Consider the following 25228-nt stretch of genomic DNA (forward strand, 5'->3'; position numbering starts at 1 on the left):
TATTCATTTATTCACGTTTTAAGGTGGATTAGGAAAATAAAATCAATGTCATGACTTGAAAAATAGCTTTTAAAAAGTAGTAGGCCTACAGTAGCAAAAATATAATAATCTTCTTGAAAAAATGTGAAGTATAAATATTTAGAAGCATGAAAAGAAACGTCCTAAATCCTAAAAAAGGTCCTAAATCTAAGTGGCAAAAAACAGTACATAGCCTACTTGTTTGACTGTACTAACCAGCGTATATATAACTAAGTGTTTTTCCCCAGCCTGTATTTTTAGAAGGACTCTAAAAGTCAATGTCAAATAAATACACAGTCGCTAGAAGACTTGGTCATTCATATTTATGTTCACCTAGTCTAGCAACCTCTGTGATGCGTTAAAGCATAAAGGTAAAACAGTCTGGAGTAAAACAAACAGTGTTACAGCGTTGAGAAGGCCAACCCCATAGTTCTCAACAGTTGTTCTGACAGGGTAAGGTGTAGCTCTGAAGGAGTGGCAGAGAAACAGACTCTCCCATAAAACAGGACTCTCTAGATGGTGGAGGACTATAGGCTACCTGACTTCGACACAGCAGCTGTCTGTTTGAAGAACCTGAAAAACACTTTTGTCATACAGGGTCAGGACTGTTTCCCCTTTTTTTTTTCTTTTTCCCAGTGAACATCTTGCTATGCAGGTATGATGCCGACTTTTTAAGGAACCTCTGACGCCCTGAAGAGGACTACAGCTGAGTTTTTTGAAGACACTTCAATTTATAGAATATTTGTTAAATTTTTCACTTGTTTTTCTCACCATCAAGACATGGTTCTCTGGATTATCTTCCCCATCACCCTCTCTCTGGTGTCCTTCATTGGAACATGGAGTGTGTAAGTTTGAAAAACATTACACTTTATCTATTCATGCTGCTGACATGATAAGAACATTTGGTGTTACAACCTTTATTCTTCATATGTGTGCTGACATGCAAATACAGAGTGAACACAGTTTTGAATAGATTAACTTTCTAAAGGAGCTGATAATATACAGCTCAAACTGGGTTTGAAACAATTTAAAGATCCTAAAGCTGTCAGGTGCCAAAACACATCACAAATTCTTCACGATTATTATTATTTACATCTGAGCTGGTTATATTTAGACTCAGGACAACAACATTGGACTCTGCCTTGAATAGGGAGTGATGAAATGAAATTACATTATTTTGTGGCGGATGCACTTTCAGTGTGTTTTTTTAATAAAACATTTCTTAAGCAAGATATTTCCATTATCAGCAAATGTCCATCTCTAGGTATTAGTGCAGCATTTGAATTTTAAAGCATGTAGGATACTTCAGTTTCTGTGCTATTTGGTGATGGTAATGGAATTTCCCAAGGGGGGGCTACTCTCACCATGCTTTTTTAATGTCTCCATGAATAACCTATCGGACCAGTTAAGAAGCTGTCAAACAGGGTATGTGGTTGGCAACATGCTTGTTAACCATCTTATATGCAGATGATTTGCTCTTTAGAGCTTACTGTACCCCTCTTTATACTGCCCCTTTGTGGCTCAAGTTTAAGAAGGCATTTATGCATATATTGCTTAAAAACCTATAGCTTGCTGCTTTTCAAAGCCAGTAGGGGGCCCCTGAAAGTCCACCGATTTAGTTTAAAGCAGTGGCACAAAATGTGCAAATTTTCAAAGATTGTAGAAAACCTCTCTTAGGGGGCCTCATCTCAGTTCATCCCACAGGGGCAGTTCTGCTTACCAAAAGAAAAATCTTTTTGGGAGGAGGTGGATAAAAACAAAGTAAGGGATCAGGGTTGTGTCAAACCAACCTCATCCACACACTCATTGAAATGTGTGGACTAAGTCTTAATGTTCAAAAACACAACAGTCACAGCAAAACAGGCAAGTTTAAGCCTCAATGACCAAACCTAACAGCAACTACATTTATTTTCATTCCCTGATAGGTGGTACATGCACTATTCTGGTGAAAACCAAATGATCTCCAGGTTAATGAAAGTAAACAAAGCAAAATGAAGAGAAATGTTACATCTATAGGAGAGAAAAAAAATCAGAGAAAAAGTGAGAGGAGTAAGCACCAGGACTCTGGCAGACATAATGGTGATGATTTTTGCCTTGGGCACCAAAAGACTCACCACTGCTTAGTTTAATTGTCCTATACCATTTTTTTAACGTGTATGTTGCTTTATGTCTCTTAAATGGACCTTGAGTCTTCCTAACAAAGCAATATTAATAACTTAGCTGCTCCGTACATGTATGTGTTATGTAAAAGAAACAGCAGGCTTGAAACATGTCATCTGGCTAATTCTGTTTGATGCAAGGTTTGAACATTTGTGACTGTAGACAAAATTGTTCCATAAATTGCTCCATCAACTGGAAAATGCACACCCATTTATCTTTTCGTCATTCATTGTTGACAACTATTATGCCCTATTTGTAATAACCACCGGTATGACGTTTCTTCATTCACTTTTGTCATCCACTTTTATGACGTCATCTTGTTCCTATCTCTGTTGATATGGTATGATAAACAATACACTAACTGCTGGAGCTTTTTGTTCACACAGTTTGTAATGTCAAGAAAACAATGAATCTGCACAAAAGAAAAACTATTCAAGCTTAACAGACAGTTTCTTCTTCCACCTAAATACATTTAATTGTTTTTACAGCCCAGCAATCTTAAGTTATCAAGAAAGTGTTTGAATGACATCTTAAATATTGTCACAATCAGATAAATGTGTGTTGGATAACCCATGAATCAGTATAATAATAACATTATTTAGGCATAATATTTTAACTTCTACAATTTTTTTATCAGCTAAAGGCTTTAGAGTTAACAAAGTGATGTATTAATTCATCTCTGACAGTTTTCTTTGTTGTTACTGTCACAACTGCGGCTGAACCCAAATGCAGACCAGAATGATTATGTCAAAAAAGGATTTATTTTTGAATAAGCAGGGGTAGGTGTCCAGGGCAGCTAGCAGGAGGTGGCTGGCTGGCAGGTTAGTTAGTTGGTGGTTTGCTTTGTAGGGTGTGGTAGATAATCCTGGGGACAAAAGGCAGGCAAAAAATTACTTCTTGAAGTTAGTAAGCAAGGCAAACTGAAGATAGACTTGTAACCAACAAACAACGATCCGGCAGAGATTGAGTGTTGCGGTTCTTGTAGGGGAAGATGATTGCAGGCAGATGTGTTGATTTAAGATCCAGTGCAGGTGAGCAGAGTGAAGCGGACAAAGTGGAAGGGATGAGGGGAAATAAAATGCACCAAGCACTCAGCACTCACAAAATACTGAGAAATAAAATAAAAAGCACACACCTCATGCAACAGGAGTCAATGAACAGGTACTGTGATATATACTTAATTAAGATAAGATATATATCTCTGTATCCCTGTGCAAGTAAAATAAAATATTGTTGGATCAAACCTGTAATTTCCTAGTAGAAGCAGCCTAACATTGAGTGGTAATGTTTTAGATTCTCTTTTGTTTTATAATTTCAGATATGCCATTGCTCTCTCAAACTATCACGTGTGCTCTCTCAGTGATTGGTGAGTTTGGTCTTGTATATCCTTGACAGATAAACATAAGAATGATGCTGCTGCAGATTTAACAGAAGCTCATTCATTGACTTTTCAGGGGCGACGACAACTACTGCAAAGGGAATCAGACCACTGGATGTTGTTTTGTTCCAACTATAAGGTGAGATAAACATGCTCATTTACCTTTCTGCTAATACTTCCCATTACAATCAAATAGTGGAAAATAATCCCTTGAATGTTTGATTCCAGCTCAAGTGGAAAAAATGCACCAGAAAATTCACTTTTTACAGCGACGATCAACGCTGGAGCCTTCATGTGTGAGTTTATCTGCTAAGTTCCTCACACATTATACGCTCACATGATTTGATCCTTATTTGCATTACCAACTGTGTTCTCCTTTCAGTCCTGCTGTTCTGTATACTCCACCATGCACACGTTATGGAGAAACATGCGAGTCAAGTCATGCACAGCAGGATCGCCCTGGTGTTCGGGTTGGTGGCATCCATGGGGGCATTTGTAGCTGCAAACTGCAATGTAAGTATTACACACCTCCTGCTAAATGTGTAAAAAAAAAAACCAATGTTGTTGTACCAATGTTTTCCCTGCATCAAAAACTAAAAGTCAATATTTTGTTGTTATATGTACAGTCTCACAGAACCATAAAGCCAGAGGGAAATATGTGTTATTGTTCTTTTAATCATACCATTTGTAAGATTTAGATAAAATTGGGAAATTTCTGAGAAAAGAATAATCAATATGTCCCTATTTGTTACCTTACAATAAACTAGTTTTAATCCAGCTGCATGGACGTGATTGTTGTTTTGATTTCTTAATATTGCACTGACAAAACATTCAGTTAAAACCAATGTTTGTTAAAGCACTGCCGTTATTCAAACATGACAATGAAAATGGTCTGCCTCTCCTACACAGCCTGGCTACCTGGCTCTCCTGCACTACTTTGGAGCTGCCGTTAGCTTCACGTGCATCTGCTTCTACACCATGCTGCTCACCTCGCTGACCAGGAAGTGTGTTCTGACAGGATATGAGAAGTTTCTCTACCCTCTGCGCATCATCTCCACTGTACTCCAAGCTATCGTCACCATCTGCTGTATCCTTTTGTACATTTTGGAGCTGAATTATTGGCTGTATGTTGACTTTAGAGTTCAAAGCTTCTCTTCTATTTAAGGGCATTTGTGAAAGGTGGTTAATGCTTGTAAACTTTATGGGGTTTCTTTGGTATGACTGGAAACAGGACATTTTATCTAATGACTCTCTCCAGCTGCTCTACAACACTTAAGTTCCTTTCTGCCATATGGATCCAGTCTGCTGCTCTGTTTACAAAGTGGGAACGGCTGAATGAATGACATGTAGAACAAATGAGTAATACGTGTAACTACATCAATCTTTAACCAGTGATTTCCTCTAACACCACTGTTGCAAATATAACACTCTCATATCTTAAAACTTCAACACGAGGAATCAAAAGCTGAGGAATGAAGCTGTTTATGGTTTCATTTAAGGTCAAAGAAAGTTAACGTGTTAACCTTGTGGACTATATTAGCGTGAAGTCCCCATTAAAAGCACTGGTCCACATTTTTGTAACACTTAAAAATCGGTATCAATTCAGTTTTTTCTTTGAAAAACTAGGATAAAAATGAGTTTGATTACTCGATCCATGTTTGATAGACAGCGATTATCAAAACCAAGACAATTTTTATCTGGATTAAACCTTTAAAACGCCGGACACTATCTTGTCATGAAACAGGCTATCAATATTAATGACTCTTTAGGACCTAAAAAGACAAACAGGACCATCAGGAAGAAGACTGACTATTTCTATGCTGTTATTATTCAAGCCTTAAACCGCTGCTGTAGGGTAGGTGTAAAATGAAGGGATTAATAATGTGTCAAAGAAACAGCCTTTTGTTGACCATTTTCCATGACTTTTAAAGGAAAGCTGGGTGAAATGTTTTTGGTTAAAAAGCAACATCTACAAAAGTACTGGGCAAAATCAGCAAAGAGAGGTGCGGCTGTGTTGGGGTCGAAACCAAACCTACAGTTCCTCAGAGCAGCTTTAATATAAAATTGCTCGATACAAAATGTATTTGTTTCTGTGCTCACTAGTATACAACATGTGTGCATAGCAAGCATTTTTGAAATACGCTCTTTTTAATGTGAAGCAAAGGACAATATGCAATATGCAGGACAATATACTGTCACCTTCCAGTTTGATTTGTGGTTACCATATACTGTAAATGTCTGTTCAATGCATCCTTAACTTAAAAACCTTCAGATACTATTTTGTTTACCCAGGACCAGTACTTTTATGCCCACTTGGGGGCTGTATTCGAATGGATGCTCAGCGCTAACCTTGAGCTTTTTGAGCTCAGCTACGCCGTGGAGTTTTGCTTCTTCTCATCCTACATGATTACAAATCTGTTGTCCGAACGGGAAGAAGAAAAGCCTTTGATGATGACTCTGTCGTGATATGAGGCTGCCAGGGTCCAGATGAAGCATGTGGGCGTTGAGAATGGACTGAGTAAGACATCTGTAGAAACTGTGGTTGGATCATTGCTGAAGGACTAACATTTTTAACGAACATGAAAGATGTTTTTTGGGGAAAATGACACCTTTGGTTTCACCACTTTGCTAAAACTGCAGGTATTCTGTGCTTACCATCAGTTAAAAAAAATTATTTATTAAAAACAAAAAACTAGCTTTAACGGCAAATGAACAAAACACTAAAGAATGTACTTAATATTGCTCAGGCCTAATTGCTGCTGTGCCGAAAAAAACAATCTCAAGGTGTCACGATTTAGTGTACCGGTAATTTATTTAACACTGATCAGCCTTAACTTTTTGACCACTGACAGGAAAAACAAATAACATGAATCATCTCTTCACCATGGCACCTTTATTAGTGGTTGGAAGTTGTTAGACAGCAAGTGAATTTTGTCCTTAAAGTTGATGTGTCGGAAGCGGGATGAATAGGCTTTAGTAGGAATGTGAGCGACTTTGACAAGGGCCAAATTGTGATGGCGAGACAACAGACTCAGAGAATCTCCAACTGCAGCTCTTGTGGGTTCATGTCCTACAATTGTCAGAATTCACCATAAACGGTCCAAAGAGGGAAAACCGGTGAACTGAGGACAGAGTTTGAGGGCTGGCCTGTGTGGTCCTTTCCAACAGCAGAGCTATTAGAATGCTGGTTCTGATCAAGTGGGTGTCAGATCGCACAGAACAACGCACTTTGTTACTTATTGGGCTGCTTAGCTGCAGACATGTCGTGGTGCTCGGGCTGACCCTCGTCAAGCTCCCAAAATGCCAAGAATGAGCATATACGCATCACTCAACAATGAAAGAATCTGGCCTTACAGGACTAACAGGATCCGTTGCTAACGTCTTCGATACCACAGCACACTTTCAGAGGAATAGTGGAGTCAATATTAGGCAGCTGGTCGTAACGTTACGGCTGATCAGTGCATATTTTTGTAAAATATTTTTCTTGTTTACATTAACAAATTCCTAATTTTGTAAATTTTCTAATTAAGAAAAGGAACAAGTTGTTTGTTTAGAAAAGGAACAAGGTGTGTAAACTTCAGTTATGTTAGCCTAACAATGTGGATCTGTAAAGTCTTCAGCACTTCATAAAAATAACATTAAAGTCTGGTTATTCTGCTGATGAAAATATTGGACTGTATTAAGTTTATGTAGAAGGGTGAAGGACTTTACAGCACTCCCATTCAACGATTCTAAGCCCTTGTGACGAAACGAGAGCCAGTTAGACTGGATGATTAACACGAGTGACATTCACGCAAGTCAGTTTTTACACGTTGCTCACACGATGTACTGGATACAAGGACGCTCAGAAAAAAAGTAACAAATCCAGAAGAGTTAGCTTGGTTATGCACAGAACAGTGGGTGTTGTCTGCGTCTTTCCCAATGAAACATTCCTAGGTGTGGGCTGTTTACAGGTGTTTACTGGTATCTCAGAGCAAGTTTGACAACAGAGGGATGTTTTCTGAATGTATCCAAGCCCAGGGAATAATATAATTTATATATAATTTGTCCTTGAATGGGCGTGGCTTACTTGAAAAAGGTGATGTCACATACCCGGTTCAGTTAGTATGAGCAGACTGAATGTTTTTTTTTTGCCATTTTATATGAAAATATACGATTAATTGCGATAGTGAAGCAACTGATTAGATAATGCACATGTCATGTTAATGAAAATGCCTCATCCATCTCAATAGTATTTTTTTTTTTACATATTTATTCAGTGCTTTTGTTATGAAAATGTATATCCCAAAACAAGTGTTTGATAATGCTTCTCTAGTAAAGCCTTAAGAATATTGAGTAACAGTGTGTTAAGTAACTAAAGCTGGTGCAATGACAGAGAATAGCCCGACATCATGAAATGACAGCTTACTCCGAGTACAGCCAAGTTCTTTCTGACTATTAAATAAATTAAGTGTTTCCCCCCCCAAATTCTCACGTTTTCTTATTGAAGAAATGTATTCATACTATTGTCAGGTCCTTAAATCAGCCGTTAAGACTGTCAGTGTATCAAATTAGCCTGTGTAATAGTGCTTGTGTAGCAATGATGCTGCCTTCGATGTAGCTCTGTAACTGTTGGGTGTGTTTACAAACAAACGTTTCCTAAGAGTGCCACATCAAACTTAATTATTTTTTGATTGTAGTGTTTGAATCTTGTTTCTGTCACCCCCTGGTGGTGATGAGATGTTCTTATTGACAGAAAGTTGAAGACTCTTGATACAGTTTCAGAAAACGAGACGTCATGGTTCCGGTTTTAATGCAAAGCACTTAACCTTTACTTGAAAGAAGGTAATATACATCCTGGAATTACAGATAATAAAGATACATTATGAGCAAAATCATTTCACAATGAATATCATCTTTCCTTTGCACCAACCAAGATAGGAGTGTGACATTATCTACAGTTTGTTAGGAAGAAAACAGTGAAAAGCACACCTAATTCTGTCAGAATCTTTACTGTATAGTACACTGTAAAAAATGTAACCTCTATGCAGTAGTCCACATTATTAACTTCAATAACAAAAAGGAGAAAAATAAAACATCAAATTGAAAAAAAAAAAAAAAGTCATGGTTTCCTTTAACTACGTAGTTCAACTGCAATGCATACATTATAAATAAATGTAAAGAGAGGGGAAAAAAAAGTTCAAAAAGTACTACAAGCAATATTCCACAATTCCAGTGTGGCTGAAACAACAAGTGGCCTTAAATCCAAACCCTACACGTTGGAGTGTGACCACGGCTTTTACACACCTTTAAGATATTGTCGATTTTTCATGCGTAACACCTGTGGATAAATCAAGTTAAAAAAAATTGACCTTAAAATTTGTTCAGTGAGAGGATAAGTAACAGACTGTCTTTTCCTATGAGGTGAGAAACCTTTTTTGTATGGAGTGAGAACTCAATATGAGAAAAACACAACAAGAAGTAAGTTTAAGAAATGTGTTGTTTATAAACTCCAAGCCATTAAAGTAGTTTGAGAAAAAAGAAAATAGAAAAAAAGAAAAGAAAGCTTTTCCTCAGTAACGCACAGGGAGGTCGTTAGTATCTATCACATAACTCTTCAACTATAAAAGCAAACCAATTGTGTTCCCATATCTTCTCCTTTAAGACCTCCTCATTATATGTAACTATCACCCCACTCTCCTGTTTGGGGAGCTCCGTCTGTAACACACAGTGAACATTTCTCTTTTGAATAAAAGGAAAAGACTCTATAGAAGTCGACAACCCGGAAAATATTATTGTGATGTTGCGGTTTGGTAATTGTTTAAATCTACAGCAAGTTGAAATACGGGAATGGGGGGGGGGGGGGGGGGGGGGTTCAAACTGAGTACATGTTCTTGGTGGTGGATCCGCTCTTGCTGGATGTGTCGTCATGTGACTGATAGCCGATCAAGGCTTTAGTGGGGAGGGTCAGACGCTCTTTATAGAGTTGCCTGTGGAAAGAGAAAAAGGTGGATTACAGTGCAGTGTCTCCATCTGGTGGTCAGTCACAGTAAGCAAACCTTGACGGGAGAGTGAGGGTTTTTAAAGGAGGACCTTTTCAATATCGATTAAATTTACATGAGCTGTTTTTACAAATGTAGCCCGGAACTTTTCTGCATCATTTCTGGACAGTCTGCCGTTTGAAATTATCTAAAGATGTCATTCACAAAGCGATTCGCCTGTTGAACAAAAGAGGAACTGATTGCGTGATTTAAATGTCCTCACTGACAACTGCTAGCATACAGGGACTATTTCTGCCAATGTTAGTTTGTGCTTCAAACAGGAGCTGTTGAAGGCAGCCTCAAGTGGACACTCAGTGAACTGCAGGTTTTTGCACTTTCACAGATGCTTAGATCTATTGTTCCTATATTGATATTTGTAATACATGAATCCACCACCGTGTGGCAGGATCAGCCAGAGTGATTCAGATCATGTGACAGAAAAATCGTTATTCGTTTTTAACTGCACCGTTTCTTGACGTGTGACACAACTGACTGTTAAAGAAAGCAGCATGACATCTTCTGATAAAAATCTCTTGTTACACAAAATCAGAAAATAAACTAGTTAAAAAGTTCCAGACAGATTCTTCAAGTGTTCAGTTATATTTATGACTCTCTTACAGCACTATGCTGTATTTTTCTATTGCTTGCATCATTTCTCATTGACGGTGTTATTTTTAACTCACCCTATCGTCATGATGGCGTCCCGGTTTTGGCAGTTGCTCGTCCAGATGGATATTTTGTCACCTTTAGGTCTGACATTGACCACGGCGCCACACACATCTTCACTTGCCTCATCAAACGACTCGCCAACTAAACACAAGAGCTGCAGAACACGCAGAGCGTCATCATCTAAATCAATCACAAACGTGAGGACAATTCAGTTTGATCTGTCATTCCCCATCTGTGGCCTTACAGTCTCCATCCAGTAGCGGTCGAGGTCATTGTGTCTCTGTTGTTTGTTGAGGGTCATCAGCCATCGACCCCCCAGCTTGTTCCTGTCGTCCTCCCACATTGGCTTGATCCCATCCTAGCACAGGAGGAAAGGATCTGTTAGCAATGCATGCCGCTATTTTGACTGTGAAGTCTGCTGCTCAAATGCGGCTGAACAGACGTGCTATCATTGAAAGAAGAACTCACCTTAAATAAACAATAATCACAGCCAAAGCCGAGTTTGCTAGGTTGCTGTATGTGGTTGTATAATCTGTAAATGACACAGAATAATGATAGCGGTTTAGATCAGGTGTACAGTCAGTAAAACAATCTTCATCAACCTGACACTAAGTGCCACATTAAACTAACTCTGTGACATGATGCCAATCACTTTTCTAGTTAAGAGGATGCGTGTGATTCAGGCCTGTGTGTGTGAGACAAGCATGTCTCTAAAATAACAATCTCCCTCTCAGGGATCAGTCCATACAAATAAATAAATGCATAATCCTGAGAGCAGATTCATAATATATGTTTAAATTTTAACCAGATGGGTTTTCTTGCTGAATCAGCATCATTGCTTTTAAACAGAGGATGACTAATCTCACTGCAGAGTCACACTGTGAACCGCACACACCAAAGGAAATCAAAAGTGTATCTCTTTCATTTTAATGAAGCTTTACGGCGATGTTTTCCTCCTCTGCAGCAGTTTGATCTTCACTGCACTCTGTCATGATCAGAAATATTCTTAACAATGTTTCATTTACACCACTGTAGTGTGAACGATCACAATGACATTACACTTACGCCCAAAAGTCCTCCACCGTGTCAAACTTGGAAATGAGACGCAGGTTCTCTGTCCAGCTTTTGCTCTTGTCATTTTTGAAATACCACAGGGCCCATCTGAGAGAGGGAAAGAAAAGAACAAACAACGGTTAGAAAATGTTAGACTTGTTCTAATCCCCATACCAGCATCGTTATCAGCGAATGGTGCAGCATCAAGTATCTCGAACTTGTACGCCAGTCAATGAAATGATCGAACCATCCCCCCCAACAACAACAACATGCAACACTTGAACCCCTTGAAGGGCTTTTGTGTAAATAAGATTCAGACCGTTCAAGAGGAAAAAGAAAAGAGTAAACTGGCCACAGCGAGATACAATAAGACTCACATTTAGCAGGGATATAGCTACAAACGATAAAACGTGAGTACAGTCGGTAACTTTGATTGCTTTTGGAGCTCCCACTGTCCGAAGTAGCACAAGACTTTTCTTCAGAAACAAGGGTGAGTGCTTAAAAAAAAACTACAGAGAGGAATTGGTTTAAAATTAAATGTACAAGTACACGTTGTCATTGGCCGTCAGTGTCCGGTTAACCATTGGCAACCATCGTCAGCCCTGAAAACACATCAGCCCTATCCCCGGTTCAGCCCGCTAAGCCTTCATCGTCTTTTCCACTGTCAGAAGTCGAGTATGGTACCAAAATAATCCAACCACTGCCAAGCGTAACCATCCGACCTTAAAGGTCACACACTGAACTCTGCTGATTGGTTGAAAGAATAGTCTCTCCCGTACTAATATGTGCCACGTTTAAATATCACATGGCTATGAGGGAGTAATTCTCTTTTTCCTGCAGCCGTCTCTCAGTCTTCTTCTTGAGATCAACAGCCACATGCCAAGAAGAACAAACAAAATGCTGGACGTCCTCCATTGTTGCTCTTCATTTACTGTGTCACATCTCTTTAGGTTACCTACATAGTAAGGGTTGGATCAGGCTTTACTGGTGGAAACAGAGCTCTATAAAGCTTTAGCACCAGTTGTAATAGATGATAGGAAGGATCCTGAGGAAAGACGTCAGTGGACATAAAGGCCAACGAGATTATACTTCACATCATGCATCAGAATCTTCTGCTTATCTTTGTTCGTTTCTGTCAAATCAAAAATCAATAACAAGTAAACGACAAAAAGAGAAAAAAAATCTTCTGCCATCACGTTTCCTAAAGGTCAAGGGTTTATGGATTGATGAAAAAGATAACAGTGGGGGGAGGAGGGGGGAATAAAAGAGAGAAACGTTTTACTAAAGCAGGTAGCCTGAGTCCTATCACACATTTGTTACTCACCACAGCTAGTGACAAAGGCACGCAGCAGAGACAGGCAGCCATCACCAGCCTTTGTTTCTGACAGGAGCCGTGATTCATCTGTTCTCAGGAGGGGGCGGGGCTATCAGAGTGCACTGAGAGGACACCAGCTGAACCCTGTGCCCCCCCCCCTGAACAACTGAACAGACTTAGGCTTCGATTGCACATTTCTAGCCGTCTGACTACTCAAAGCACTTGAGAAACTACGGGAGTAACCAGCTATGAACCCCACCCATGTGCGATAAACACGTTCCGACTACGCTGAACAGACGCCGTCTAGCAGCTCCACTGACACACATCGTTACACAACAGCAGCAGAGCGTGGAGACAGGCGGGACTCCACGCATGGTGAAGCCAGCTGAGGACACAGTTTGTTTACATGCTCAGAAGAAGCATGGAGCGCTCTGATCCTCTTATGACAGAGAGTCTGCACGTCTCATCCGAGAAGAGTCTTCAAGAAGAGTCTCTGAGCACTGAGCCAGTGAACTCCTTCCCTCAGGTGTGGGTGTTGTATTGCATATAAAAAAAAGGTGAGGCTATCTTGGCTAATGCTTTGAAGTAAGGGCCAATCGAGGGAGAGAATTAAGCAGGATCAACAGATCACTTGAAACATTCGGTTAATGAGAGAAACAAAAGATGTCCACGTTTGATCTGAAACACGTATATCTTGTTTGATCCCAGGATTTTTATTTTCTCCGCTCTCTTTCAGACAGCAGAAGTCCTTGATACAAAAGTGTATAAAAAGAGACAAAGTTACATCAACATAAAAGGAGTAAGAGCGATCATTAAAATTTTTACTTTTAATACTCTTCATCAGTGCTTAGAATGATGGTGGTTGGCTTTTAAAATAATCTAAAGTAGATAATAAAGGTCTTTAAGTATTTTCGGTGGCCTGGTTCATGTTGCTGAAACACAAATGTTATAAAAAGAACCCCAACAGTCTTTGGGTTGTGAAGGGCTGATCGTTGATTTAATGCCTGAGTGAAATCTGAAACAATCACCTCTCTGTTGAATTCGCACCAAATTAAGTTTCAATAGTTCATCTAAGAGAAAAACTGTGTGGACATATGTCCCTTTAATTTGTCTTCACGTCTAAAAACAAAAAAGTAGAAATACATAAAGAGTATATTGGAATCTTAATTATCAGTAATATTTCTTCAGGCCATCAATATCTACCACACTGTGCTAATCATAGCAGACGTTATCTGTGTTACTGTAGATTCATCTCGAACACGAGAGCCTCTTTTTACTTTATGACTGAATGTCAAAGTCATGTATGAAAAAAAAACTTCTACGATTAGCGTAAAATGAATACATGTGTTCAACATATAATAATGAATAAGTATAAAAGTAGCGTGACATATAGTGTTCATTAATTTATCAGTTTATTCAAGTGAACCTGTTCCTCATGTTTGAATCTCAACAGCTTTCTCTTCACTTCCCCACACATGTTGGTTTCTCTTCATTTCATTACCACATGTAAATCCACTGATAGGACCTGAAACTCTATACACACACACTTATGTTTCAGCTTGGTAAGGGAGTGATGAATTCCACTCTCCTGATGACTGCCTCTCCGCTGGTTCGACTTCACTGAGCGGCATCTCTTTGCTCTTTGTGAGGTTAGAGGTTTTTTGCTTCGAGGAAAGAGAAGCGTGTGCAGCTATCAGCAGATTAGTCGGATGGCGTCAGAGGCAGTTTAAGAAGAAGCCTTAACGGCGCCAGATGTGCAACAACAAACTTTAAGTCTTTCGGCACACCTAGCTTAAACTAAAGCAGTTTAATTCATGTGAAGAGGTGGACTACGGAGTAGAAACAGTGAAATGCTGCTGGTGAATCTATTAAACTGCTTATTAAGTGAATATTTGTTTAGAATATTTCCCAACACGGCACCTTCCTTACAGTCAAGCTGTTGTGAGGCACGAGAGGAGCTACAACATGTGGCTGTCAAACCCAAACCTCCATCATTAGGATCATTAGGAGTGATCCAGTGGAACAATCAGCGTGTAATGACTCGCCCACAGTATCCAATGATGAACACCAGCACGCCACGACCTCCAACTCTGAGGCTGGACTGGACAGGCAGAAAGGTCTAGAAGTGACTTTCTACGTGAACTGCTCAGCATTTACTGAACGGCACAACGCTCCTGAATGCAAACATGTGATAACATTTCTAAAGGACAATAGTGAACTATGGTTAGCACCACCGACACGGAGAACAGGAAGCTAATTCTTTTCTGTTTCACACTACAGCCTTTAAATCCACCTCTCATTTTCAGACGTTTGTGATGAGTGTTTTTGTCAGCAAACTAAAAAAAGAAGATTGTGACACACGACATACAAATATCATCCAGATGTCACCAAAGAGAGTTTAACATCATGCTCTAAAATCAGCTCACAAAAAAACAAACTTAGAAAATACACGTGTTAACACAAGCTTAAAGGCAACTCGGGGTAAAAATGAAATCGAAGTCACCACCGAGAGCAATCTTCAACATTTAATCTAATCAGGGGGGTTCAAAACCAGCTGAATGCCTTTTAAACTATGCAAAGAGCACGTCTATGTCAATGTTTAGGATTCAGGACGTTTATGACCTTCAAGAGGAGAGAGAGCAGGAGCTGAGCGAGTCCTTCCCTGAGGCAGGACAAAGATCAGATGTGTCATTCAGTTCTAAATTAAGAGGATCTGACCTCTCCACTCTTTTTTAAATATCAAATTAATCTGTGAGCAAAAAAATCCATAGTAACCAACTCTTTGGAAAATAATTCAGCTGTACAAAAAAATGACAAAAAGAGTGCATATTATTATCTAACTACAATGTATGGACTTCAAAAAAGACCAATGACTTATACCTTTATATCAATGAAACTTTTCCTCTCTTGTCTTTTAATAACAAATAAATACAACCATTCCGTCTCATTACTACCAACTCTGTTTTAAAGACAACTTATTTTACAGATGGGGTTTTTGTTGTCGATTCTTGATTTCAGGGAGTGTTTTATTTAATTGTCTAATAAAGTAGTTAAAATCAGTAAATAAAATAAAAATCTTTGAAGGTTAGAGGGGTGGAAAAGGGTCTCGACAAAGCAGACGTAACATATATATATACTTATAAGGTCCTTCGTAATGTGATGTGTAACTGCAGCTTGAACGACCTGATTCAGACTGAGGAGTCCTTGAAGCTCAGATTTTTCTTTAAGTAAAAGGCCTCGGTCCCTTTATATCTTTCTGTTTCTCTATATAATCAATTGTCTATTTACTGCCCAATATTTTCTTTCCAAACATTACAGCAGTTGTTGTTTTAGGTGAGAAAGGATTAAAAGTGCAGAGTGCAAACTTATGATGTAAAAAATATATATTTTTATGTCCCAAACCCAAAACTATGAGTGGTGTTATGAAAAGACTGCAGTCTGTGTAAGGAAGCGTGAGCACCTTTCAGTAGAGATATGTGAAGCAGCAGATGTTTTATTCTCACCGGTTTTGCAGCGGGTGTTTGATATACTGCTCAGGATTCACAACGACCTGGCTGTCAGTCGGTTGATCCTCAGTTTCTGGTGCTTTCTGAGGGGGGAGACACAAACAAATAAATGTATAAAGATGACACTCATTCAATTAAAAACAGAGCTTGTATCAAAACTATGAAAGAGGAAATGGATATTTGATAGATAGACATGACATCATGTTTAAAGTTATCTGTTTAAGTGCAGATTTAATTCAGGCTCACTTTTGTATTGTTTATCTAAGGGAAACTGCCTTCAAATTCAAACACCAAATATTTATACAAATTTAAGAACTATTTTGTTAACCAAGCTAATAACTTGTATGTATTAGACTTTCAGTGTTCCGATCTTCAGTGTTAACGTTTTAAACGCATAATACTTCAGAGGAAACAACTCCTGCAGGCTTCAAGAGAAGGAGAAGAAGAAGTAATAAAACAGGTTTTATATATAAACTATGGTTTGGTTAAGGTTACCATCGCTAGCACTGGTTTGAGCAGAAATGCTAAGCTAGCCTCCAGCTCGACCCACACGTGTCCAGATTTTAAGAGATGTATTAAATATTATCATCAGATTAACATTTGGACGTGTTAGTAGTTTATCAGCGAATGCTTTGGTTGCGTGTATCAAAGTGTAGTAGAAAATTCATCGGCCGGAGTTTGAATGAACGACGTCCCTCCCTGCCAACAAAGTCCGGCTCATCCATCACATTGCTGTGCATGCTAATGCTAAGGCTAACTGTGGTCCACGCGACTGTTTATGAAAACACCGTTAATCCCTCTAAATGACGGTCTATGTGTCAAGGAAGCAACATTGTACAACAAATACGCCACATAAAGTTGATATGTAGCTACTATTTCCATGCACAATAATCAAAATTGAAGCAAACTCTTGTCTCTCTTACCGGCTCCGATGTCGCCATCTTGACACTAGAAATGTTCTGCCCGTTCCGCGCATGCGCTTCTGCGTCACACTCCAGCCACTCAAACACCTACGGAAGCCGCCCAAGTTCAGCTTCAGGTGGGCGAGACCACAAATCTCCTTATAAAGAGGGAACATTTATTCAAAGGGTTTTCTTTAACGTTTGATTGTTGTGTTTCTACATGGAGAGAGTAAAATAAAAGAAAACAAGACAAAATGTTGATTATTATTTGTTAAAATAGGAAAACAGAAAACTCACAGTGTTAGTCAAACTTTCCAAAAAGATGTGATGTACCACATGGTTCATCACATTTTGACACTTATATATAAGGCTACTTAAATTAATTTTTTAACATATTTTTCACTTGTTAAAATACTTTTCTACACCGTTGTATCACAATTTCTACATTAAACATCTTTGTACTTTCACCATCACAGCTTGTGTCTTTGCAGGCTGCTCTGGTAATAAACCACTAAAAGGATCCCTTTGATTTCCATGAAGTCAATTTACTTAATAATAGCGTAGTAATAGTAAAGTCTGCAATTAATACATAGACAGCAGAATATGTGTGTATATATATATAGTGCAATTGTAGTGCAATTGAATATCTGTACAATGTACCGATAGCAAATATTTTCATTTATTATTGATTTAAATTGTCGAAAGAAAAATTACCATGCGGAAATCTCCTGGTTATATTTTAGAACAAGTAAAATACAGAGCTCAACATAATTACTCATGTGTCCCTAAGTCTGTGTAGCTCTTCAGTCATCCACATCATGGTAAATGTATGGCCTTCAATGAAGTTGGGTTGTCTTTGGATCAAGCTTCCAATCTCAATGCTCGTTTCTCAATATATTTTTAGTTGTGTGGCAATGGTTTTAACAATGGGTTATAGATTCTCTTGAACCTACAAATCTAACATAATACTGACCTACTCTTGAGTTACTAAAGAGTAGCTTCTAAGGATTTTTAAGGATCTTCACCTCATACTCCACAACAAAAAAAAAAAACCCATCACGTTATTAGCTTCAGACACAAAACTCCCAAAATAAAGAAATGAGTCATGCGCGCACATAAGAAGGACAAAGTGACTCAATTGACATTCCTCTGCAGTAAGTCATTCAGTATGTAAGTTTGAGTAACTAAGAGTGAAAACAAAGTGCAAACCTGTTTTGCTTTCTTAAATTCAATAAAGGATATAAAGTGTCATGCTTGGTTTCAGCTATGTTTATATTAAAGTAAAGATTTGTCGAGTGCTCTCGCACATTCCTGAACTAAACAACATAGTTCTTCTGTTACATGCGTACACACACCCACACAGGCATACACAACAAATGAGGACAGAGGAAATCGTGGTAAGGTCCAAAATATAAATATGACTTTATTTAACAATCCTGAAAGAGATCCGTCATCCATAAAAGGAATGCTAAATTGAGTCTCTTCTCAAGTCTAAACTGGATATACTTTCAGCAACATACAGTAATTTAGTTTCAAAATAAGCAAAGTCATCCATTGTCTAACCACCATTAACAGTACAGTAAAAACAATATGGTTTACATACGTATTTACAGCTTTTCTACTCATAAAAGGTTTTTTTTTTTCATATTTTTTAATGCTGGTGCTCGTTGTTAGTTCCTCATTGATACAAAGACTTTCAGTGTGGACTGAGAGTGTCGCCCACATTACATCAATAGAAACATTTACTAATGTAACTCTACCATGTTTAAAAATGTTCTTATCTAAATCGGCTTATTTAAAAAAGGTTTACATTCATTATATTTTGTGTGTTTCAGAACAGTTGGAGCATGTGGTTATTTGTGGAAGACTTTTGAATTATTTGTGATGGAAATCTGCAATAATTTGCTTTAGACCTGCACTCAAACATCAAGATAGATGGTGGGAAACAAACATATCTTAGCCCGTTATCAGCCTGTAATTACCCGAGGAACAATAGAACTTCCTCTTTTTTAAATCACATAACAGACCAGTGTGCAGAGTTTTTAAAAAGCACCATGCAAGCACCGCTCAGTATAAGGTTATAGGTCAATGAACTCTGACATCTTGATCTGTTAGCACCAATGTTCAAAGGCTGTAGAGACTAAAATGTTTCTCAAGCACCAGTGTTAATGTGAACAATTTAGTGATGAAATGACAACTTTCAAAAATGAACAGCTTCTTTGTGATGGATAAGAAGAAAACAAAAAATCCTGACTAAACAAGATTTGAACCTCCTTGTTTAGACCCTGTAAGAAAGTGATCTGTAAACAAAGTCTTCACAAGGGTTGACCACCCAAAATCGTCTCATAGGTCAATTGTCTGACTGTGCTGTTGTTAAAGTGGTTTTCAAAATAAAACATAAAAAAAGCAGAAAGGAAAACATAGTTTGAAGAGTTTGCATCGGCCAAAACAGTTTTGTGTTCAGAATATTAACCTGGCAAAAAACTGGCAAAATTGTATTGACATTTTAGACACTTTGTGACTTCTTTAAAAACAGAGGTATATTTAGCACCATTTGAATGTACAGTAAGTTGGTAAAACAATCACACTAGTGCCTCATGAAATAGTGTTTTCAAACATGCACAAAACACCTGAACATTTTTCTGACATTATGGGATGAGCTGCATGTGTGAACTCAAACTTTCCCAAGACTTTTTCCTACCAGCACCAGAGCAACATTTCCGCTTTAAGTAGTGTGACCGCAGCAGGAAATATTCGGTGAAACTCACTGCAAGTGAGCAGGAGGGGGGTTAAGACATTTATATGACACGGCCGGTGCGATCATTGTGCACACAATGCAGCTGCTTGACACTTTTGGTGCGCACCAGTTTGTTCTTTTCCACTCGTTTCTTGATACTGTCAAAAGCATTGGTATAAGCTGTCATTGTTATGTCTGACTTGCCATCATGGATTTCCTCAATGTCATTTTTATGTCATGTCTTACCCCCTCAGACCCCTTCCTTCCCCCATCAGACAGGGAAAACTTCACACTATGAAAACAACGTGTGAACAAAGATTTCAGGAGCATTCTCTCCTGACACTTTACAGACATTTTCAGGAGTGCATGAGTGAAAACAGCTAAAGACTTTAACATTTCTTTTCCAGAAGGTGAAAATTTGTTAAGTGCCAATCGTGATAAGCACTTCAATGTTGCAGCATTTCAAAATCCTATAATACTAAATTTCACGAGATATGTATCAATCAAAGAAAATCCAATAATAGAGAAATTCTGTAGATATAAAACCGGGTTCATGCTTAGCTGTCATATATATCTCTATCTGTACATACATATCAGGCCTATGTATCGGGACCTTTTTCAAGTTAACTTTAAAAAAAAAAAAAAAGTGCTTTTTAATATGCCACACACAGCTGTGAATCAAAGACAAACAATCCAGATGGAGAGAAAACAAAGAAAAACAACAAACCAAAATAAAGTACATTTCTTCCAACACGTGTCAACAGACTCCGGAAAAGAAAAAGCACAACGCTACTTGTGACAATCTGTATATCTTGTAAATATATGTACAATATGAGTCTTGTTCTCGACATTATGTGATGTGATGCTTCACGATTGCTTAACGAAAGTTACAGTAAGAATGGCACCAATGAAAAGAGCCAATAAGAATACTCTCATGAAAAGAGAATTGTTGGCTGAAAATAAAGAGCATAATCCTCCTATTGTACAACATAAGTCTGAGCATCAACACATAATGCAGGGTATCATAGAAATCTTGCAGTAAACAGGCTTACACCAGGAATTAAATAGAAATCGTTCTGATCAGAATAAATAATCACATCTTTTTTGTTCTTAATCATGTATATAAAACCAGTTTTAAAACGTCTTTAAGATGCGTCAGAGCACCATCTCTTTACAATAAAAACAACAACGAAACTCACAGTTAAAAAAAGCCAAAAAACTTTGGTCTTCCTCATCACTCCGAAGTCAGAGACAAAGAAGGACAAAGTGAAACAGATATTAGAAAAGCACAATAAAAACAACTTAAAAATGAGAGTAGCAGATTGAAGTGGATTGAGGTAAGGCAGAAGCACAGGGTGTAGGAGTTTTCTGTGTGTGTGTATGTGTGTGTGTGTGTGTGTGTGTGTGTGTGTGTGTGTGTGTGTGTGTGTGTGTGTAAAACATGATGACTAAGTCCAGCGGTTGTAGGGACCCGTGACTTGGGTAAGAGCATATGGGGAAACAGTGATGACGCCGTCCCTTGGTCGAGTCCATGCTTGACGTGTCGGGACATTCATCATCTTCTTTTCCTCCTCTGCCTCCTCCCCAGTTTCCTTCTCGAGATCCACACCTCCGACTCCATTGCCGTTATTCTTTGGGCTTTCCTCCATCCTTAATCTCTCCGCCTCCTCCTCCCGGTCTCGCTCACGCTTGGCCATTTTGGCGTCCCACATAGCCATGCCATGACCTGGTTCATTTAAAGATTTGTGCTGGTAGAAGACCAGGGAGATGCGGGTGGGGTGGCTGCGGTTTGGACGGAGGATGGGGGTGGTGGCATGGAGCTCTCGCCTGGCACACTCTATCAAGATGGAGCCATGTGATGGTGCCACAGCGACACCACCAATATTGTGGTCCAGGAAGTTGTGCTCACTATCTGACCAAACCTCCTCTTGCTTGACTTCCTCTGGTTCAAGAGGGAGAGTCTGCTGGGGAAGAGGGAGAGACGGGAGCTGATGGAGGCCATGGCCCCTGACATCTCCGTCAGCCCTGTGGAGTCCATTGAGCCTGCTGAAGAGGCCCTCAGAGGTAGGTCTTGGGGAGAAGGAGGAGGGAGAAGGAGCACTCCCACTGGGGGAGGGTCTGTGCAGAGGAGAGAACTGCTCCTCGTTGGGTTCAGTTTTAAAAGTACGCGGGAAGTCACTAAGGGCATTATGAAGAGGTATACGTTCTGACAGAACACTGTGCTCACCAGTTGATGGAAGATATCCATTCACGGCGTCACTCACTGTCTTATAATAAAGAGCTGCACCATTCTGTCCAAATGGGACATGGTGGTTGGGGGAGATGACCTCCTTCTGTGGGCTGACCCCTGCATCCAGAGTGTGGAAGCTGCTGGTGCTCTGGTTGTAAGTGCTGGGTTGGTTCCTCTCTGGTAGGTACCTTCCAACACTGACAGGTCTGGGTGGTACTCTGTAAGAGCTGTAAAAGCTCTGTGGCTCTGTTTTGGATGGAGAAAGATGAACGTGTGCATAAAAAAAGTCATATCAAAAATACATTTACACTTGAATAGTCATATGACTGGATAACTTACAATCAGAGGTGGGCAAAGTAAATACTGACTTTGTTAACCATCAAACCGTAAAAAAGTTGTTAACTTTTTTAGCAATTAATCATTTAATTCTATCATGATTTGATCTGTTATAGTTTATATTTCAGAGTTAAGATTTCTTTATATTGTCTTAGTTCTCATTCTTCCCGAGCGTTGCTTGTTTACCTGTGTGTTCATGTTTCCTAGTTTGGTCGTAAGTGTAACCTGTTATTTTGTTATTTCTGTTCTTAGTGTTTTCTAGATTCGTCTTTTGGGATTCCTGTGTTACTTTGTATACTTGTATGTCTATAATTGTTACATTCTTAAGTTCTGTGCCTTGATTCATGTTGTCATTCTTGTGTTTCTAGTCTTGTATTTGTTCTTGCCTCTGTTCCCATCCAGTCTAGATTATTATTTAGTAAGCTTTATTTGGTTCTACAATTGGGTCCACCCTCCTTTTAAAAAAAAAAAAAATCATGAAAATTTCTCTTTATATTGAACTGAAGTTAACATTAGACAGTTTCATAAAAAGATAACCTCAGCTGTTTTTAATGCTGTTAGTTGTAATTTGATTTTAGAGGCCATGATGCCTGGAATTACACAATGTGTCTGTATTAAAAACTACAAATACTTCTTGATATGTCCCCCACAAATTTGTAGTTACAGCAGAGTCGTACAACAAAAAAGCACCCGGGGCAGAGATGGAAATTTTGGCTCGTTATTTAACAAGCTTTCCAAATTACTGGAGACAGTCTGCTCTTGCTCAGGTTGTCTGCGAGTAAATGTTTACGATGTAAGAGCAGGGTATGCCTGTTAACTGAGTCAAAATGTATGAGAAGTTAAAGGTTACCATAATCGTTTTAGAAATTAATGATGAAAATGAACAAATCAGTGCCCGTAATAACAATGAACGGATAAACAGAGGCGTGCACAGCTTCGTTTTTATTGGTAACATGGCCTTCGTGGAGTCTTCATTTACATACCTTTGTTGGGGGTTTCACTCTTCACCTTCCCAGGTGTCAGAGGAGTCACACCGAGCTTCTTCTCCAGTTTTTCTGCTTGAGCCTTCTGACGAGCCTCTTGTCTCAACTTGCGGGCTGATTTCACTGGCTCAGCCAGCAGACGCACCTGAAAAAAAAAAATCCCCTATTTCAACATTGCACTTTTTTTAAAGATGTATTGTTTGAGGTTTTTATACCTTCATTAGACAGAGGACAGTCGATATAATCAGAGAGAGAGGGAGAGAGTGGGGAACGACTTGTAGGAAAGGAGCCACAGGTGGGATTCGAACCCAGGCAGCCCAATCTCGAGGACCTCTTTAGATGGGTACACGCGCTAAACACAAGGCCACCGGCGCACCCACATTATCATTTTTGAACTGTTTTATTTTTGCAGCAGTGGTCCCACTGAGTAACTCCAAGCACTGACATTGCATTGCAGACAGTACAATAATAAAGCAATCATAAAGCTGTTTTCATGATCACGCACCTCTCGAGGAAAGGAAGACAGAACCTGCAGAGCCCCACTTCTCATCTTGGCCATCTGGCCCTCAAACTGACCAAACTCATCCCTGTCAGAGATCCGGTAAAGTGGCAAAACATGGAGCTGCTCGTCTTCTGGTATGTTTCTCACTGCACGGTTATCTTCCTTGGTTAAAGTGCATACCTGAAAAGATTAGAAACAAAAGGCGTGTTGTCAATCAAACATCAGCTGATATCCAATCGACAGCTCAAGAGAATGAACCTAAACTCAGATCAATGAAGGCACACTCAAGTTGGGGCTTGATTAAATAAATGGAGCCTAGAAGAACTATAGGAGTAGATAGCATGCTTACCACAGTGCTGCCGTTATTCATGTTCTGAGTGTCCTTGTGAGCGTGAGCACAGAAATCCACACAGGCAGTGACCCCAGAGAAAGGTCGTCCTTCCCTCCTGCCCAACCGGCAGTCTCCTCCTGCTGCCTCATTCTCTACCTATGAGAGGTAAAAGGAAAAGATATTGGATCAGTTTTGTATGTCATTGTCAATGTGAAAAAATATATTTTTAAGGTTCTTTGGAAAGAAATGACTAGGTTAAAATGTGCACTGTTGCTGTTCCAGTGTTTTAGCTCCATATGAACTACATAAAATTGGAAAAACGTCACTGATCCAATCTGATGTGAGACTTTGAAAAATAGATCCTGTTGCGATTCTACTAATGCTAGCGCTAAAGCTTTCAGCATTAAAAAGTTAATCAAAATGAATGGAATTAATTATCAGGATTAATTTCATGATATTGTGTCCTTTCTTAGGCTAAACCTCCTCAGTGTCTCATTGTAGTCGATAGATAGAAAAGAACGACACTGCTTTGAATGTCTCATTTCACTATAAAAATAAAAATCTCAGACCCTCAGTTGAACAGTCAAAAGTGATGACATCAAACATTTTACTTTTTCACTGTTCCTTCGAGTTCCCTTTTCTGTGGTACCTGTGAATGTCGTAACATTTGTTCTATCAGAAGGTCCTTATTTCATGTCAAGATAAAAGAAGGTTTGAATTGAAACAGAAAAAAGTACTCTCAACTTCAGGCTGTACGTAAGAATTCAAGGACCAACAATTTTTATTTTCAAATGCAAAATGATGGCATTTCAAACATGCGATTAACTAACTACTGAGACTGCAATTAAAAACATTAATCATATGAAAGCGCTAGTTCAGTGTTAAATGTTACATACCTGGTTTTGGAAGGCTTGAGGAGCCAGTCTCTTGTAAAGTGGTGCGAGGTCAGTGGCGAGATTCTGAAGGTTACTTTCCAATTTCTCCTCCTGAAGAAACAGACAGATTTATGAGTTTCAGTTTGAGTCTAAGTAGACAATGTAACAAGCATTGTCTGTTTAAACTGTCCTCCTTACAGGTTTGATATTTAA

At 39.0% G+C, this 25228-nt stretch overlaps 3 protein-coding genes across 6 annotated transcripts in view; 1 reads left to right on the forward strand and 2 right to left on the reverse strand.

The window, feature by feature from the left end:
• The first annotated feature begins 664 nt into the window (after positions 1-664).
• On the forward strand, positions 665-7065 carry LOC306835939 (transmembrane protein 150A). Of its 2 annotated transcripts, XM_079362752.1 has the most exons (8): positions 665-673; positions 797-863; positions 3497-3544; positions 3633-3695; positions 3785-3852; positions 3939-4069; positions 4466-4643; positions 5829-7065. In XM_079362752.1, the coding sequence occupies exons 2-8, from the start codon at positions 799-801 to the stop codon at positions 6020-6022; spliced, it is 747 nt and encodes a 248-aa protein (XP_079218878.1). In that variant the 5' UTR covers positions 665-673; positions 797-798; the 3' UTR covers positions 6023-7065. The 2 variants fall into 2 exon arrangements, with proteins under 2 accessions (XP_079218878.1, XP_079218877.1); XM_079362751.1 differs by lacking the exons at positions 665-673; positions 797-863 and adding an exon at positions 3130-3339.
• A 1266-nt stretch (positions 7066-8331) lies between these two features.
• eif4e1c (eukaryotic translation initiation factor 4E family member 1c) lies at positions 8332-17154 on the reverse strand. Its single transcript, XM_079362814.1, has 7 exons — positions 17043-17154; positions 16117-16202; positions 11311-11406; positions 10714-10777; positions 10490-10603; positions 10260-10399; positions 8332-9525 (listed from the first exon to the last, which is right to left on the reverse strand). The coding sequence occupies exons 1-7, from the start codon at positions 17058-17060 to the stop codon at positions 9411-9413; spliced, it is 633 nt and encodes a 210-aa protein (XP_079218940.1). The 5' UTR covers positions 17061-17154; the 3' UTR covers positions 8332-9410.
• A 1265-nt stretch (positions 17155-18419) lies between these two features.
• The window catches only part of tet1 (tet methylcytosine dioxygenase 1), a 29856-nt gene continuing 23047 nt past the window's right edge, over positions 18420-25228 (reverse strand). The window contains exons 8-12 of one of the 3 annotated variants that reach the window (XM_079362658.1): positions 25037-25126; positions 24159-24296; positions 23813-23989; positions 23308-23452; positions 18420-22234 (exon numbers count right to left, since the gene is read on the reverse strand). In XM_079362658.1, coding sequence (XP_079218784.1) covers positions 21207-22234; positions 23308-23452; positions 23813-23989; positions 24159-24296; positions 25037-25126 — 1578 coding nt within the window. In that variant the 3' untranslated portion in view covers positions 18420-21206. The other 2 variants (XM_079362660.1, XM_079362659.1) reach the window with 2 other exon arrangements.

Source organism: Symphodus melops (assembly GCF_947650265.1).
Source record: "Symphodus melops genome assembly, chromosome: 15".
NCBI lineage: Eukaryota > Metazoa > Chordata > Actinopteri > Labriformes > Labridae > Symphodus > Symphodus melops.

Excerpts from the sequence above, each read along its gene's own strand:
- LOC306835939 (XM_079362751.1), top strand. The coding sequence starts at position 3,170 with ATGATTGCAGGCAGATGTGTTGATTTAAGATCCAGTGCAGGTGAGCAG. Across the intron at positions 3,340-3,496 it reads CAACAGGAGTCAATGAACAG|ATATGCCATTGCTCTCTCAA; the intron begins GTACTGTGATAT and ends TTATAATTTCAG. Across the intron at positions 3,545-3,632 it reads GTGTGCTCTCTCAGTGATTG|GGGCGACGACAACTACTGCA; the intron begins GTGAGTTTGGTC and ends TTGACTTTTCAG.
- eif4e1c (XM_079362814.1), bottom strand. Across the intron at positions 10,778-11,310 it reads ACGGTGGAGGACTTTTGGGC|ATTATACAACCACATACAGC; the intron begins GTAAGTGTAATG and ends TGTCATTTACAG. Across the intron at positions 10,400-10,489 it reads ACCGCTACTGGATGGAGACT|CTCTTGTGTTTAGTTGGCGA; the intron begins GTAAGGCCACAG and ends CGTGTTCTGCAG.